Source organism: Otolemur garnettii, unplaced genomic scaffold, assembly GCF_000181295.1.
Source record: "Otolemur garnettii isolate 467f Iridium unplaced genomic scaffold, OtoGar3 scaffold00149, whole genome shotgun sequence".
Classification (NCBI taxonomy): domain Eukaryota; kingdom Metazoa; phylum Chordata; class Mammalia; order Primates; family Galagidae; genus Otolemur; species Otolemur garnettii.
In genome coordinates, this window is record NW_003852544.1 from 2,670,536 (window position 1) to 2,686,812 (window position 16,277).

Here is a 16,277-nt window from a genome sequence, read left to right on the forward strand (position 1 = left end):
GCTGTCACCCTGGGTAGAGTGCCATGGCTTCACTGCTCACAGCAACCTCCAACTCGGGGGCTCAAGCGAGTCTCCTGCCTCAGCCTCCCAAGTAGCTGGGACCAACAACGCCCGGCTATTTTTTGGTTGCAGCCATCATTGTTGTTTGGCGGGCCCGGGCTGGATTCGAACCTGCCACCTTGGGTGTATGTGGCTGGCGCCTTAGCCGCTTGAGCCACAGGTGCCAAGCCTCTAAGACCTTTAAAATGTCTGACTATGCTAATATAGAAAGAGCTTCAATAAATTTGAGCTGAATTCAAAACATACCCATTCTAATGAAGTTGGTAAGTCAGTTCTCAAAGACCGACTTTTGCAAGGCAAAATCTCCAGACAAGTAATAGTAATAGGGGAAAATATCTTTACATGCTGTTAAATTCACAAATTTAGAAGGAAATCCAAATACTCACATTCCACTACCAACGAAAGCTTATATCAAATTAAAGCTTCTTGCTAGAAAATACTTTCTTATTCAAGATTCTTCAGGTTTCTGAACAGATATTTAAATAAAGACTCACAGTTCAACTCATGAGACTATATTAAGCTAGAAGTACAGTGTTAAGTACAGTGTTACGCTAGAAGTACAGTAACACTGGTAGTAACTTCTTATCACAATCCTACATTCATAGAATCTTTAAAACTCTGATGTGAGGTTTTTTAATTTTTTTCAGTTAATTTTAACTTTGCCTTAGGACGAAATCATGTTATATTTAAAAACAAGAAGATTCCTATGGGTATTATTGCTTCATATCAAATATTAACTACATGCATGAAAGAAATTAACTTATTTTTAAGGCACTAATTGTATAACAAGGATTAATTCACCTGATGAGTTCCTTCTAAATCAGTAGGGTAAGTAGCTAGAATCTCAGATGTCAGAAAAAGGACAAAACAGAAGGTGGATGGATCCAAAACTTTCAACATACAAGTTTTTCCTGGGCCTGTAATTTTTACAAAATATCTCAGATTTAGATATACTATTAAATATCCAGCTGCATAAATTTTTTTTGGAAAAAGGCAGGGTGCAAACAAATAAATGACATCTAAGTATCTGTCATTCTAAAGCCGAGGTTATTTGCATTAACGCTGGTAGTCACTTGACGATGGCTTTTCCAGATTCTTACTCAATGACAATCCTGGCAACTGCCTCAGAGCTTTCCTATCTTTGATGATGCTATTTATATGCCAGTTTGTTTTATGGTAGCAAATTTTATTTCTTAAGAAGTATATTGGCTTGTTTTCAAATTATGATTTCTCATAAATAAAAGGCAAACAGAAACAGAACATTCATTTTCAACGCTTCTGTTTTCTTTTGTATTCATTAAATCACTACTATTTAGAAATAAATATTAAAATGCAACTTACTGCCTTGTCCTGTAAAATCAGGTCCAAGAACTATATTAAAGCTTGTTATAAAGTCCATAAATAGTTTTGGGTAGTAGGATAAAACTTACTGTTCAGAACATTCTCCAGTTTTTGCGTCATGGATCCTTCAACTTTTTCCGTTCCATCCGCTTCTAGTTTTTGATGGATGGCTTAAAAAAAAAAAAAAACAAAACTTGTTAAAATGCAGGCCATTTTAATGGGTGGGAATATATTACATCAAAATGACATTTTTAAACAGCTTTAAAAAATGGTCCCATTATTTCCTCTGCTGGAAAGGAGTACAAATATGCCATACTCTGCAATGTACTCAAGAGACACACGTCTAAGTTATTCATAGTTTAACACTATTAAAATAGTACATTCTACACATACTCAATGACCTGAACTTCAAGATTGAGTGGTAAAAACAACTGAATTAAAAAAGAAAAGGGAAAAAGAAAAGTAATACTTTTCCCATACTCAGGTGTCCTGGTTCTCATTACTATAGATTGCGCTTTTCCAAGCCAAAACTCAGAAATATGGAACACTCCAGATCCCAAGCATTTCACATAAGTGATAGTAAACCTTTAATAACTTCTATTTGGCCACAGGAAAGTCATTCTTATTCTTCAATTTCACCATTTACAAAATAGGAATACTATTATTTTGAGTTTACTAAGCTCAAAACATTTAATTACAACCTTAAAACATGACATGACAAAATACATATAATTCGTTCTACAATAAATTATTTCTCTGAGGGTTCCCAAGAGATACCTAGCAATATCTACCAAACATTAACCACAGATGTGCACATCTGTTTGGTGTTTTTTGCTGTTATTGATTTATGTCTGCCTGAACCTGATAAAGATTCTACGGACATCATTTAATAATTTACATTTAAAGATTATTTTACCTATGAAGAGAACATATTTTAAACAGAACAAAGCAGGCTTATTTGAGGGTGAAAAATTAGGAAAATTTTCAAAACAAAATGGTCAAATACAATTCATTTCAAATTCAAAAGTATGATATAAAAAATTAAAAACAGCAATGCAAACATCAATTGACCCATGAATATATAAGCTAAGTTTCTTATATATATTTTTCATCTATTAAAGAAGCCAGTGCCATAGCTTCCATTTTTTTCCTGTTTTACAGATGGGAAAACCATGGCTCCATGAAATTAAAACAAGTTACCCAAGGTCACGATGCCAAACCCAAAAGGTGCCCAATCTTAGCACATAAAACCTCACCCCCAAATCCCCCTAGATTAAAGCAAGCAACTTTTACTGTCCAAGCTTCTGTTTTCACACATGTAGAATGAGAATAATGTACTTATGTCAATTGAGAACTGCATTCAGTTGTAAAGAAAAGAGGCTTCTCTTCCTGAAAATAATAGCTGCTAAAACACCCCAAATTTTTTTCACATAACTTGCTACAGCAAAAAGAACTAATGTAAGATGTTTAACTCAAAGGCCTTCACAACTAGTATGCTAAAATGACACCTATTCCATACATTCAAATAGTGAGTTAGAATTCTTTCTTCAAGGAACTATGGGTTCTTCTTAATCTATCAGTCACAGGTGGCAGATTTATGCTAAAACAAACAAACAAAAAGACATGTATTTCTTTTGATCAGAGCTACATAATTCAACGTATTTCCCTTGACTCAGTGGTCAGGAAACTGACTCAAATTCAGTCCTCAAGTGTACTAAGAACATGTTCTCAATGCCTATAACATCTATTTCTCTGTTCCTTGTAATTAGTTTTTAATTCTAAACTTGCTCTTTTTTATCCTTTTTTCTTTTTTTTGGAAAGCCACTTCAACTTTTGTTCAAAATTATAACATCATTTATTATAAACAGATTGTACCTCTGTTGAAGACACACATTCACAGAAAGAAAAAGAAATAGGAAAAAAAATCAACCACTGTATTTTTAATTATCTTGGTTGATTCACAGTGAAAATAATTTCTTTAATGTCTTAAATTTAGATTATGTGGTGACAGTGACATAAAATGTTTCCACATGTCAAAGCTTAAACTTAAGTTCCACTTATTAAGTTAAATAGAAAAAAACTTCTTGCCCTATCTTTAAGGAAAGGGTACAGACTATGCCTAAGTATTAAAAAGCTAAACCAGAAAGATTTCCATGTTGTACACAGGCAAATCAGCTCACATTCTTTATTTAGATTCTGCTAGGATTCTGTGACAATCCTGGTTGCAAAAGAAAAGTCAGCACATGCTGCAGTTTTACTGAGGGGGCACTGCGTGTGGTTCCTCCAGGGCAGTAAGATACTGCACCCTGCAGTAGCCCTGCCTCCAATGTTACCTTCTAAGTCAAAGTCAGCATTAAGGGAAGTCATGCCGCCACGTTCTCTGATGCTGACAAAACCCATCACTGATCAGCAGGTCAAGATGAGGTGACCCTGGTCCCCCGGCTCAGTTTACAGCCCTTTCTGCTGACAAAGCAACTCCCTCCTGCCCATCTCCACCACAGCAGAGCCACTGTCAAGCTGTCAGCCGAGCATGAGGACCCAGAGACACTGGGATCTGATAAAGGCAATCCTATTTTCCAGGAAATTAAACCAAGTAACCCAATGTCTGGTTCACTTGACCTTTTATTTTCTCTGAAAACATTTTTAAGTAGAATAACTCAGTAAGCAACTTGGTACATGATCACAGGTTTGTTATTTTTTCTAATCTATTAAAACTTAAATATGTGAAGCAGTTGAACATCATAAGTTTATACATAGGAGATAAAAATGTATATATAAAAGTACCATTCAAAGAAAAATCAGGGTTACAGAAAGACTGTCTATTGATTCACTACAACTGATTGTTTTATTTAACTCTCCAATAAAATGTGGAAGTCAAACTTACAACTGCAATCAAAAAAACTTCCTAATACCTGAGTATGCATTTATATAAGGCACTAAGACATGATGTTTATGTACGCGCAGAATTCGGAGTCAGACACAAACTTACATACTTACTCTAATCATTGTACGTTACTGCTGGCCTGTGTGAGAGACAAATAATCAAGCCAGATCAGGGACAGGCAAACCACTTCTATGAAGCGCCAGACCGTAAGTATTTTTGGCTTTGTGGCCACATACAACCCTCTATCAGATCGTCATCTTTTTTCTTTTAAAGGAACCCTTGGAAAACACAGCCATGTATAATAAAGCCAGGCTATGGCCTAATTTGGTTTGCAAGCCAGTCTCCAAGGATTATAATTACTAAAGTAGGAGATGAAGAAGGGTTAGGGTAAGATACATTAATAACTTAAACTTAGAAAGAGCCTTTCAAACATTTAGTTTCCACTTCTTATTCTACTAAACTTTTTGTCAGAGTAGTTAAATCACATGTTTAAATTGGTTAAGTAATCTGTGGTTTCTTTCTTTCCCCAGTTATAAAGAAGAAAACAACAAATAATAATTTCAACAACTATATAAAAGACTATCAGGTAAAAACAATTCCTACTTAGATAACTGTCCTAGATAACCACACCTGCCTAAATTATCTTCATACATGAACAGTCACAAAAAACAGAATGTATCAAAAAATCAATATGGCTCATGCCACCCAGAGGAGCAGCAATAAAAGGAATATAGAAGAGAGGACAAATAGAGCAGGGAGCACATGTGTCCCTTCCTCTGCTTTGGCCTTTTTACTCCAGTGTCCTATAGAGAATACACATTTGTACAGTGGTGCCCACAGTTGTTCCTAAAAGAAGCAAGTGATAATCCTGGCCTTGTCACTAAAATCAAGTGACTATATAGGTTACTAAGTACACAAGCTCCAGGAGAATTTGGAAGTAGATGCTGGAACAGAGGAGGGGATCCACAGGCACTGGGGATCACAGCAAAGCCTTTACCATCACGTTCCATGAACACCACCACCACCGGGAGGACAGGCTGGGCAGTAACTGCTGAGAACCCACCGCTCCTTGTGATTTCAAGGGAATGCAAGGGAGTGACAGAGTGATGGCCATGGAAAAGTAAGATCTGGTGCTGGGAATATTTCAGCAAGATACAGTAAAGAAAAAAAACTATGCTAAACACAATGAGGTTAACACTGGTAGAGAGGTTATGTCAGACACACTTCCTGCCAAGTTCTAACCAAAATACACATGAGTACACACAAGGAAAATCAAAACTGAGAATGGCGTAACAACTTAAAACTAAGTTACTGTCATGGAAGAAGCCCAAGTGCCCATCAATCCACGAATGGATTAACAAACTGTGGTATATGTACACCATGGAATACTATGCAGCCATAAAGAAAGATGGAGACTTTATATCCTTCATGTTCACATGGATGCAGCTGGAAAGTGCTCTTCTGAGCAAAGTATCATGAGAATGGAAGAAAAAGTATCCAATGTACACACCCCTATTATGAAACTAATTTATACCTTTTATATGTAAGCTATACCTAATAACAGCCTAAGAATACGGGAAGGGGGGAGGAAGGGGTGAGGGGAGAATGGGTGGAGGGAGAGGGATTGGAGGGATCACTTCTGAGGTTTATCTTACAAGGTACAAGTGATCTTTCTAAGAGCAGAATGTGAACGTTTTAAAATAATAACTAGGAAAATGACAGTTTGATGGAATTGTTTCGGATTGTGTGTGAAAACCCCACACTGTACCCCAGAAGTGCATTAATGTACATAGTTACCATTCAATAAAAAAAAAAAAAAAAAACTAAGTTACTAATGGGACACCTACTGGATGGATTAAAAAAAAAAAAAAAAAAGACTTGGGCTGGGTATGAACTGTCCGCTCAAAGAAAAGAACAAAGATGCTGATGAGCAGAGCAGAGAAAGTGTCTGATTTACACACATCCCCTCCATCTCCACCTCACTCTGTAACATGGATGGCAGAGACCAGAAACATCTTCAAACATATCTATAACTACTTTCAGGACTATAGTTCTGTTTCCCTTTACTCTCATAACTCTTTCCTTTCACAAGTATTTAGAGACCATTTTCCCCCATATTTAGTTTGACAGGAAACAGAAGGAAACTGAGAAAGGCATATTTCTGCTGGGCAACTGAGCAGCCTACAGAAAGACAGAAAGGGTGTTAGGCATCCTACAAGGTAGAAGCAAAGGAGTGACATTTACATACAGCATCATTCAGAGAAAAACTATAAATCATACCTGAAAAAAAAGTTTTAAAAACTAAAGGTGTAAGTCCATAGATATGTCTAAGATGTATTGAATGCTAGATAAAATGAATCAAAATAAGACCTATATTCCAGTATCTCCCACAAAGGTGTTTTTCCTTTCTTTTTTTATTTTTCTTGATTCAAAGCTAAACAAAAAAAAAAAAAAAAAAATTTTTTTTTTTGGAGATAGAGTCTCACTTTGTTGCCCTCACTAGAGTGCTGTAGTGTCATAGCTCACAACAACCTCAAACTCCTGGGCTCAAGCAAATCTCTTTCCTCAGCCTCCCAAGAAGCCTGGACTGCAGGTGTCCACCACAGCACCTGGTTATTCTTAGAGACTAAGTCTTCTGCTGGCTCAGGCTGGTCTTGAGCCTATGAGCTCAGGCAATCCACCCGCCTTGGCCTCCCAGAGTGCTACCATTACAGACATAAACCATCATGCCCAGCCTGAAACAAATATATCTTTTAAGCATTTAGCTAGACAGAAAAACAAGCAATTTACCTACAACACATAAAGAATTCTGCTGGCTAAGGATTTTGTTTCTGCAACACTAAAAGTCACTGGATCAATGTCTTCATAAAATTATTCTCTTACAGCTAAGTGGTTGTCCTATATGAAGCCAAGAGACATTTCCTGAGTTCAAAAGATATAGCATAAAAGATAAATACCTTTATGTTCAGAATAAAATTCAAAGATAGGAAAGATGATATATAAAAGAACTGACAATAAACATTAAAGCAAATTAAATAAATATTAAAGCAAATTTTTGGTAAATATTTTATAAAATTAAATGCAACACACAAAAATAAATTTAGAACAGAATACTGAAATGGAAAAGAAAAGGTAAAATAAAGTTGGGTTTATCATTTCAAATTAAATTAAGACTAAGAAATAGGAAAGAGCAGGAAATAAAGATGTACTAAATTACTGAGATATGTAATAGAAGTTAAAAGACAACCTGTAACAATTTTAAAACATTTCTCTCAAATCTGAAAACAATATACCCTATGTAGCAAAGAGGAAAAAAATGAGGAACAAAATTTAATTGAAGAAGAAGAAAATAGAACAAAATTTTCAATATGATAAATATAAATGGCTTAAATTCTTCTAGGAAAGGGTAAAGGCATCAGAATGATATTTAAAAAATAAAAATCCTGCCACATATTGCTTCTAAGACACATGTCAAAAACAAAATTCCTAAACGATTACAAAAAATACATATTATAAGTAATATATTAAGCAAATATATACAAAAATAAATGTATAAAATGTTAACACAATGTTACTGTTCAGTAAAGAATTTAATCTTACCCCCCAAAGGTGTGGCCTTTCCCCTCAGCTCCTGGGAGATAATCTATAAATTCTTGGAATGTTCTAACTAATAAAATTGCCTCATTTACCTGGGGGCCCTCAGTCACACCAGATAGTCTAATAATGTCATTTATGGTGAGGACTTTTGGTTACTTAGTATTAGCTTTAACTTCTGAGGGGCGGAGACTGAGGTCTGACATAAGTATGTCTATATGACAAAGCCCCAGTAAAGACTCTGAATATGGACACCAAGGTTTGGATAGCTTCCTTGGATGGCAGTTCTCCATGTGTATTGTCACACGTTGTTACCAGAAAAGTCAGCACTTTCCACAATTCCACTGGGAGACAACTGGAAGTTCCACAACTGTAATTTTCCTTGTCCCTGCTCCATGTGCCTCTTCCCTTGGTTGATTATAATCTGTGCATTTTCCCTATAATAACCATAACTGAGAGTGCAACAGAGTTGCACTGAATTCTAGCCAATTACCAAATCTGAGGGTGATCTTGGGGACTACCCATACTTTGCAGTTATCATAACATTAAGAGAATCTAAGCCATTGAAAGTTACCACATAAACATATTTTACATACAAAGAAAAACTGACAGAATCAAAATTAAATAGAGAGATTTGTCCATCAGATTTACTATAAATAGGCTAGATTTAAATAATGTAATTAATCAGGCACTGATAAAATACCAAATAGCATACCCTGAAGAGAACATGCCCCCCTTTTTAAAAAAAATCTTTGGCATATTTTTTAAAAATTGGTAAATATTAAGAAATATATATACATATATATATATATATATTTTTTTTTTTTTTAAAAGACAGTCTCACTATGTTACCCTCAGTAGAATGCCATGGTGTCACAGCTCACAGCAACCTCAAACTCTTGGGCTTAAGCGATTCTCTTGCCTCAGCTCCCCAAGTAGCTGGGACTACAAGTGCCCACCACAACACCCTGCTATTTTTTGCTGCAATTGTTATTATTGTTTAGCTGGCCCATGCTGGGTTTGAACCCTCCAGTCTCAGCGTATGTGGCTGGCATGATAACCACTGTGCTAAGGGCACCAAGCCAAGAAATATATTTTCTGCTAACAAAATTATAAGACTAGAGACTAACTTTAAAAACAAAAATTTACTGCAAACTACTTTGTCTAAGAGGAAAATTAATATTAAAAAATTTTAGACAAAATGTTATCACTAAAGAATCAATATTTTAAAAAAGGAAGTAAAATACACAAGTAAACTAGACAGATAATGAAAGGACCTATATCATGAATTTTTAATGATTTAAAAATTATAATGCAATAGCTAAAACATAAGAAAATCTTGAATAGAGAATTTCAAGGGAAAACCAGACCAAAATGAACAAAACATAGAATGACAAGGTTTTAAAAGTACACATCAACTGCTGCTGCCGACCCCACCCTGAAGCCACCTATCCATTATAGTGTCTCTACGGGAGGAGCAATCAGACACTAATGGACTCTGGTGTGATAAAATAGAAACCATACAGTATTGCTTGTGGCCAAAAATGTTGAAACTGAATGTTATCTAATGCCTAATAGATAAGTTCAACCTATACAATGAAGAGAAAAGTTAAATGACATGATGAGGAAGTAATCAGTCAAATCCACAGTGTGTGGTATCTCATAGGACAAATAATCTTGTTTCTTCAACAAATCAATGGCATGAAAAAACAAAACCAGAATAGGGAAGATAAGGGGATTTTTCTAGTTTAAAAGAGGCTTGTGAGATTTAAAAACCAAATGAAATAACCTAAATTGTATTTGGATCTTGACTTGAACAAATGAACTATAACAAAGAAAGTCTGGGAATAATTGGAGAAAATTAACCATAAACTGGGAATTAGATGATATGGAAGAATTACTGCACATTTTGTTAGCTATGATAATGGTATTATGATTAGGTACATCCGTGTTTTTCCATGAGGGATTCATACTAAGGTATACAGGAGAGAAATGTCATGGTCCTTGAGAGGGGCTTTAAAATATGTTAGCAAAACACAAATAAACCAACTTCAAAAAATACTGATAAAGCAAGTATGAAGAAATACAAGAGTTTTAAAAAACTAGGTGATAGGTATATAGTTGATTATACCATCATCTCTAAGTTTAACATGTTTGAAAATTTTCATAATAGAAGAGTAAAACAAATTAATTGAGCTATTTTATATAACAGTTCTTTTAAATTTTAAAGATATAATTCCCAATCTACATATTCCATCGAGAATACATACACCCACACATCAATGTATATCCATATGATTCTGTATAACAATAACACTACAACCTGACAAAAGAAGCATTTTACAAAACTACAGATTATTTTCATTTAAGACTATAGCTGAAAAAATTATAAAAACCTACTAACAAATCAAATGTTATAGCAAACTAACATAATTTCCCAGAGGAACAACAGGTTTTTTCTAAAAAATAAAACTGGTTCCTAACATACACAACTCTATATACAATATAATCACAGTTTTATAATATGTACTCAGATAAGGTAAAAAATAATCAAAAGGAAGTATATCAAATGTTAATGTGATTATCTCTACAATGGAAGTAGTTGTTGCTAGCTATTTACCTGTACAATATTTTCTATAATATGCATGTCTTTCACATCAAAAAGCAGAAAAGCTATATATACAGCATGTGTCTAAAGTTTTCAAATTGACTATTTTAATCAGTTTCTATATGCCACTTATAAGTAGTTTGTCAGCATTCTTTGTTCAACTTTAAGCTGCCAAGATACTTTTAGAGCAAATATCTAATAAATGAGAACACACAAATTTAATGTACTAAGTAACATACTTCTACAATGAATGTCTAACAAATGAGACTATATAAATTTAATGTACCAAATAAAACTTCTAAAAATCTGCCCACAATAAAGTCATTTATAGAAGCAAAAAGCATAAACAAATACAAATATCCACGTGTACATAAATGTTTCTTAAAAGGAGTGGAGAAAAATGTCAAATCTACCTTTTTGCTAAGATAAATCACTTTATAATAATTTATGGAAATCATTTGTGTAGATACTAGGCATATTTTACTTGATTCTACTAAACTCTATTCACATATGCTCTTCTCTCTCTTCCTGATATGGTTAAGATTAACAACTGAGACTTAGAACAGCAATAAGCACAAAGAAAGAAAAACCTCAAGCATCATAATGAGAAGAAAGAATACAATGTACTCAATTCTAATATGAAGGCAATAGATGATCTAATACAAAGGGAGGTTAGGGGAATAAGGGAGAGAGGAAGAGGTAGGGGGATGGGAGGATACGGTGTATGGCACACCTCTTAGGGGCGGGACACAATTATAAGAGGGACTTGATCTAACAAATGCAATCAGTGTAATCTAATTCTTTGTACCCTCAATAAATTCTGAACAATAAAAGAAAAAGAAACATCAGGCACAAAGCATTTATCAAAGCAGAGGACCTAGTTTCTCTGTGTCCTCGTAAACACTCACATTTTACCCCTTCAAAAACCTAACCTCTGTCTGCAAGGAAAGAGCTGCATCAGACATACACTTAATGCATTGGCAGTCAATTAAGTACATTTGGCACATGAGGACAGGGGTTTTAAAAACAATCAAAAGATGTCTATACTTTAAGAATACGAATCAATTTAAATTTAAAATTTGTCTTTCTGAATTGAAGAAGGTGTAGCCCTTAATTTATAGTTACAGTTATGGATACATAGCTATAGGTATCTTAGTTTAAAAAGAATTGGGTTAACTTTTATTAATATATTTTACTAAACTACAATTGAACTTTTATTAATTAAAGGTAGTTTAATAAAAAACCGACATCTTTCATTGAAATGTCTAAAGCTATGACAGTTGTACTTGATATACCTTCCCTCCCATATAAACATGATGGCACAGGCAAGGAGACAGCTGCCTTTGTATGTGTGTGTGGGGAGGGCTGCTGTGGTAAGAGCTAAGAAGAATGATACCTTGTCATCAGCCCTTTCCAAACTGAGCACACAATGAATCACATTTATAGAATTAGTCACATATGTAAGATACTGATGGCTGCAAAAGGATTTTAAAAATCCAGAGTTTTACCCAGTAAGATTTAATTTCTTATCAACCCTGGAGATTAGACATCACAGAAAAGTAAAGTAGTCTTTCATTTCACACATGGGTCAACAAAAGCCTCAGAGATAAATTTTTAAAGTATCAAGCCTTCAAAGAGATGCCAGCCTCGTCTGCAACAAATATTTATGGCACATTTTAGATCTCTACTTTAATAAATACAGTCCGAATGTCACACCCTGTAAACACCCCTGCAAGCACAGTGTCGGGTTTCCAATTGTGGAAGCTGCCAGCAGATGGCTCTGAGGATCACCTTACCTGAAAGGGCATCTTGTGCTTCAAAGAATGTACTAAGACCCCCTTTCACATATGCCAGACTGCCCTCACTCTTCTTGTTAGCCTGCCTCTTGAGGTTGGAGACTGCTGTTCTGAAGTCATCAAAACTGAAACGAATAAGAAAACAAACATTTGAGGCATCTAACACACACACAAAAAGATATAATTCATCAGGGGTAAAACACCAGGAATGCTAACCCCTACGTTAAGAAGCATACAGGTTAATACGTGAAACCAGATGAAAAAAAAACTTATCTAGGTCCAAGCCTTTATTCATTATGAATGCTTAAATTACAACAGCTACATAAGAGTTTTGTAGCCCTCAAAAACAAGTATTTTTAACAAGAAATAAAACTAACTCTAAGATAGCTGGGTTTCTTGCTAGAAATTTCAATAAACTCAGAGAGTTTGGGAAAAGAAAAAGTTTTGTAGCCCTCAAATGGTCAATTCCAAATAAGGTAGATACCTGAGAAGTAAAGATATGTGTAGATATTTTTATAACCTATAATATATATGATTTGCCAGATAAAGAGTTCTGAATATCCTCTACATCTGATAACAAGACACAGATCACCAAGTGATGGGCAATATAAGAGCAGAACTCCTATCTATAAACACGTAAGTATTTTGAAACCTTGAGCATAATGGTAGTCCATACCCAGTCCTCTTTCCTTAATAATAAAATTCAGAAAACCTGTGGGTCAATTCACAATTCAAATAACCGAAAAGACCATAATATTTTATCTCTGTATCTCGTGAAGAGAAACAAAAAAGGTAGGCCTCTGTATTTCAGAAGTTTTATTTCCAAGTAAGCTAAGAAAATCTGGCTATCTAACTTTAAATATATTCTTCAGTACCTATGATAATAGTCCTACACGAAAAACAGAGATCAATTCTCACAGGAATAGAAAAAACACATCTATCTGCAATGTAAAATTAGAACCATCTTCTAAAATGAAATTCATTTCAGATATTTGCTTTAAAAATGTATCAAGCTTGGGGCGGTGCCTGTGGCTCAAAGGAGTAGGGCACCGACCCCATATACCAGAGGTGGTGGGTTCAAACCTAGCCCAGAAGAAAAAAAAATGTATCAAGCCAAATGTACTCTACGTATTAAAATACCAACTTTTCCTTTTTATTTCAGATTAATGTAAGGGTACATATGATTAGATTATCTTATAAAGTCCAAGTTGTAGTTGAGCCCTTCACCAGGAAGTGTGCCTACACTACCCTTACACTGTGCCTGTTAAGAGCTTACCTAATCCCCTCTGCTCTTCCCCTCCCCCACTGCTTGAATTTAATCATGTTTTTCTCTAATGTGGGCATATAGTTGTTCATCTACTAGTTTCGTATTAGTTTTGAGTACAATGGATGCTTGCTTTTCCATTCTTGTGATACTTTGCTTAGGAGAATGTTCTCTAAATCCTTTACATTCAAAAGATGCAAAGTCTCCATCTTTCTTTACGGCTGAATAGTATTCGATGGTATACACATACCACAGTTTATTTGTCCCTTTGTGGGTTGATGGGCACTTAGGCTATTTCCATACCTTGGCAATTGTAAATTGAGCTGTAATAAACATTCTAGTGCGAATGTCCTGATGATAAAATGATTCTTTTTCTTGTGGGCAGATACCTAATAATGGGATTGTGAGATCAAATAGAAGGTCTACTTTTAGCACTTTGAGGATTCACCATGCTTCTTTACAAAAAGACTGAATTAATTTGCAATCTCACAAACAGTGTGTAAGTGTCCCCTCTCTCCATACCCATACCAGCATCTGCATCTTTGCAACTCTGTAATGTGGGCTGTTCTCATGGAGGTAAGGTGATATCTCAAGGTGGTTCTGATTTGCTTCCTTGTGTTTTTTAATAATGGTTTTCATTATAATGAGTGAATGAAAAATTTATATTAAGGTATATTTTAATAAGTTGATTTACAAAGAGTTTAAAGGACTCACTACAACTAGGACTTTACCTTACAAATGGAAACAATGCAACCTAATCACATGTACTCTTATATCAATCCAAGATAAAATCTATTTTTAAGTAAAAATATGTTTTAAGAAATAAATCATTTATCCAAATATTTCACTACTCAATATAATGGTTTTAAATCAATCTTGCAAATAAGTTACAAATCTGCTTTCCCAGAGAGTCAGTAAAATGTAATTAGTAAATAAAAAGAACACTTTTCTTTTAAATATACAGCCTTGTCTACGTTTTGGCTAATTTTAAGTCAGTCTTTATATAATGGTAAACTCATCTTCCTTTATTGTCTGGTCAGAGAAGTTGGTGTGTTCCAAATTCTACACCAGAACTTAAAACTTCTGTGTTATTTGAATGGGAAGAGATCATAATCACACATACCATTTTATGTACCCAGCTACAACTCACACAGTCCCGATGAGCTGCACCCATAACGAAAAGTATGAAAACATAAAATGATAGCAAGAAATAAGAGACAATTAACAATCTCTTAACAAATAAGGAAATGGAAAACTGTTGTTCATGGACCCACCAAAAGTCAAAGGGCTCATGAACCTAAAACTATGTTACTTCATGTACAGCCAGGCCTAAAACTTAAGTTGAGGTACAATCTCATTATCACCATATGAGTGAAACCCTTCATAGCTGACAGTCCAGCAGTCACCAACCTGGTGGTTGCGTGGTTCTCTATGAGATACCAGGTAGCTGAAAAATTCTCACTTGTGAAATCAGCACTCATTCCAGGGAAGAGCATTTCTAAGTCCTTCTGGGGAAACTTGCTTCTGAGGAGAAAAAAGGTTTAAAATATATTTCAACTATTATTACTACAAAAATGTAACAGACGTTACTGAGTACCTAGAGTAATAAACATGGATACAAACATTAAATTATATATAATACGTTATCAAGAATGTTTGTATACATGTATGAAATAGATGTCCCAAATCATAGTTAATTTTCTACCATGTAAAGTTTGATTTTATATATAAAACACAGCAAATTAGTTGAAAAACAAATCATTTCAATAAAAGAATAGAAGATTTAAAGAGGAATTAAACATCAGGCTGAGTCAAATTTTATGACACCTATCAAAATATGAAATAATTACTCACCTAATAGATAGAAACAAAAATTTGGATACAGTGACATTTTAAAACATTAGGTTACTTTGCTAAAATGCTTTTTGTTAAAGGCCCATATGAAAGTTATTTTATGACATACAAGATCTAAGAAAATCATCAAAGCACTAATAAAACTAAATTGAATTGCACAGCACTCATATTTACATGTCCATGTCTAGTATATTTTAAGAAAAGTTGTGATAACAACAGACTATACATTATGTGCAACTCCCTTATCTTGCCCACCTTTTCAAGATCAACTTCTGGATCAATTCTTTTATGTGTTCATTCAAGTATTAATGAAGTCTCTACCATAGATCAGGCTCCGTGTTGGACGGCAGAAGCTTGGTGGCTGGGCCCTATCTGCCCAGGGATCACAACCTGGCAGTGTGGCTGCTGCCCTGCCCATCTGCAGCACAAGCATCCCCAGGAACTGCATCTGCTTGTCTTTTGGGGTTCACTTCTACCATGCTAGGCCTCCAACCCAATGCTTTAACAACCTCAAAGAGACGATACTTTCCTGCAAATATCATGTTGGTTTTTACTTTGTTCCTCTGATTTGCTGTCTCCTCTACGATGTGTCCCTATCACAAAACCCTGGACGAACTCAACTTACCAGGTACTATACAAATAAGACATAACAGCCCAGTATCTCTTTGGTACTTATTCAGTGGGGGAATTACCCTCATCACAGAAGAAAATGTGGGGGCAGGTCCAATGACTTTTCTGTTTACTATTATCTGGGAGAATCTTGCTGCCCCATTACCACAAATACAGCCCCATTATCACAAATTCAGAAATTAGACAGCTCAGTCCAAGATCAACACTTAAACTTCAACGAAAGGTAATGTTTTTCCTTCCCTCTCC

General features: G+C 34.9%; 1 protein-coding gene across 3 annotated transcripts in view; it reads right to left on the reverse strand.

The window, feature by feature from the left end:
* EXOC2 (exocyst complex component 2) overlaps positions 1 to 16,277 on the reverse strand; it is a 217,468-nt gene that overhangs the window by 135,697 nt on the left and 65,494 nt on the right. For 2 of the 3 annotated variants that reach the window (XM_003799342.3, XM_023518878.1), the window contains exons 5-7: positions 14,958 to 15,071; positions 12,284 to 12,408; positions 1,491 to 1,571 (exon numbers count right to left, since the gene is read on the reverse strand). In XM_003799342.3, the coding sequence (XP_003799390.1) occupies positions 1,491 to 1,571; positions 12,284 to 12,408; positions 14,958 to 15,071 (320 nt within the window). The remainder of the gene's footprint in view (positions 1 to 1,490; positions 1,572 to 12,283; positions 12,409 to 14,957; positions 15,072 to 16,277) is intronic. The other variant, XM_023518879.1, reaches the window with a different exon arrangement.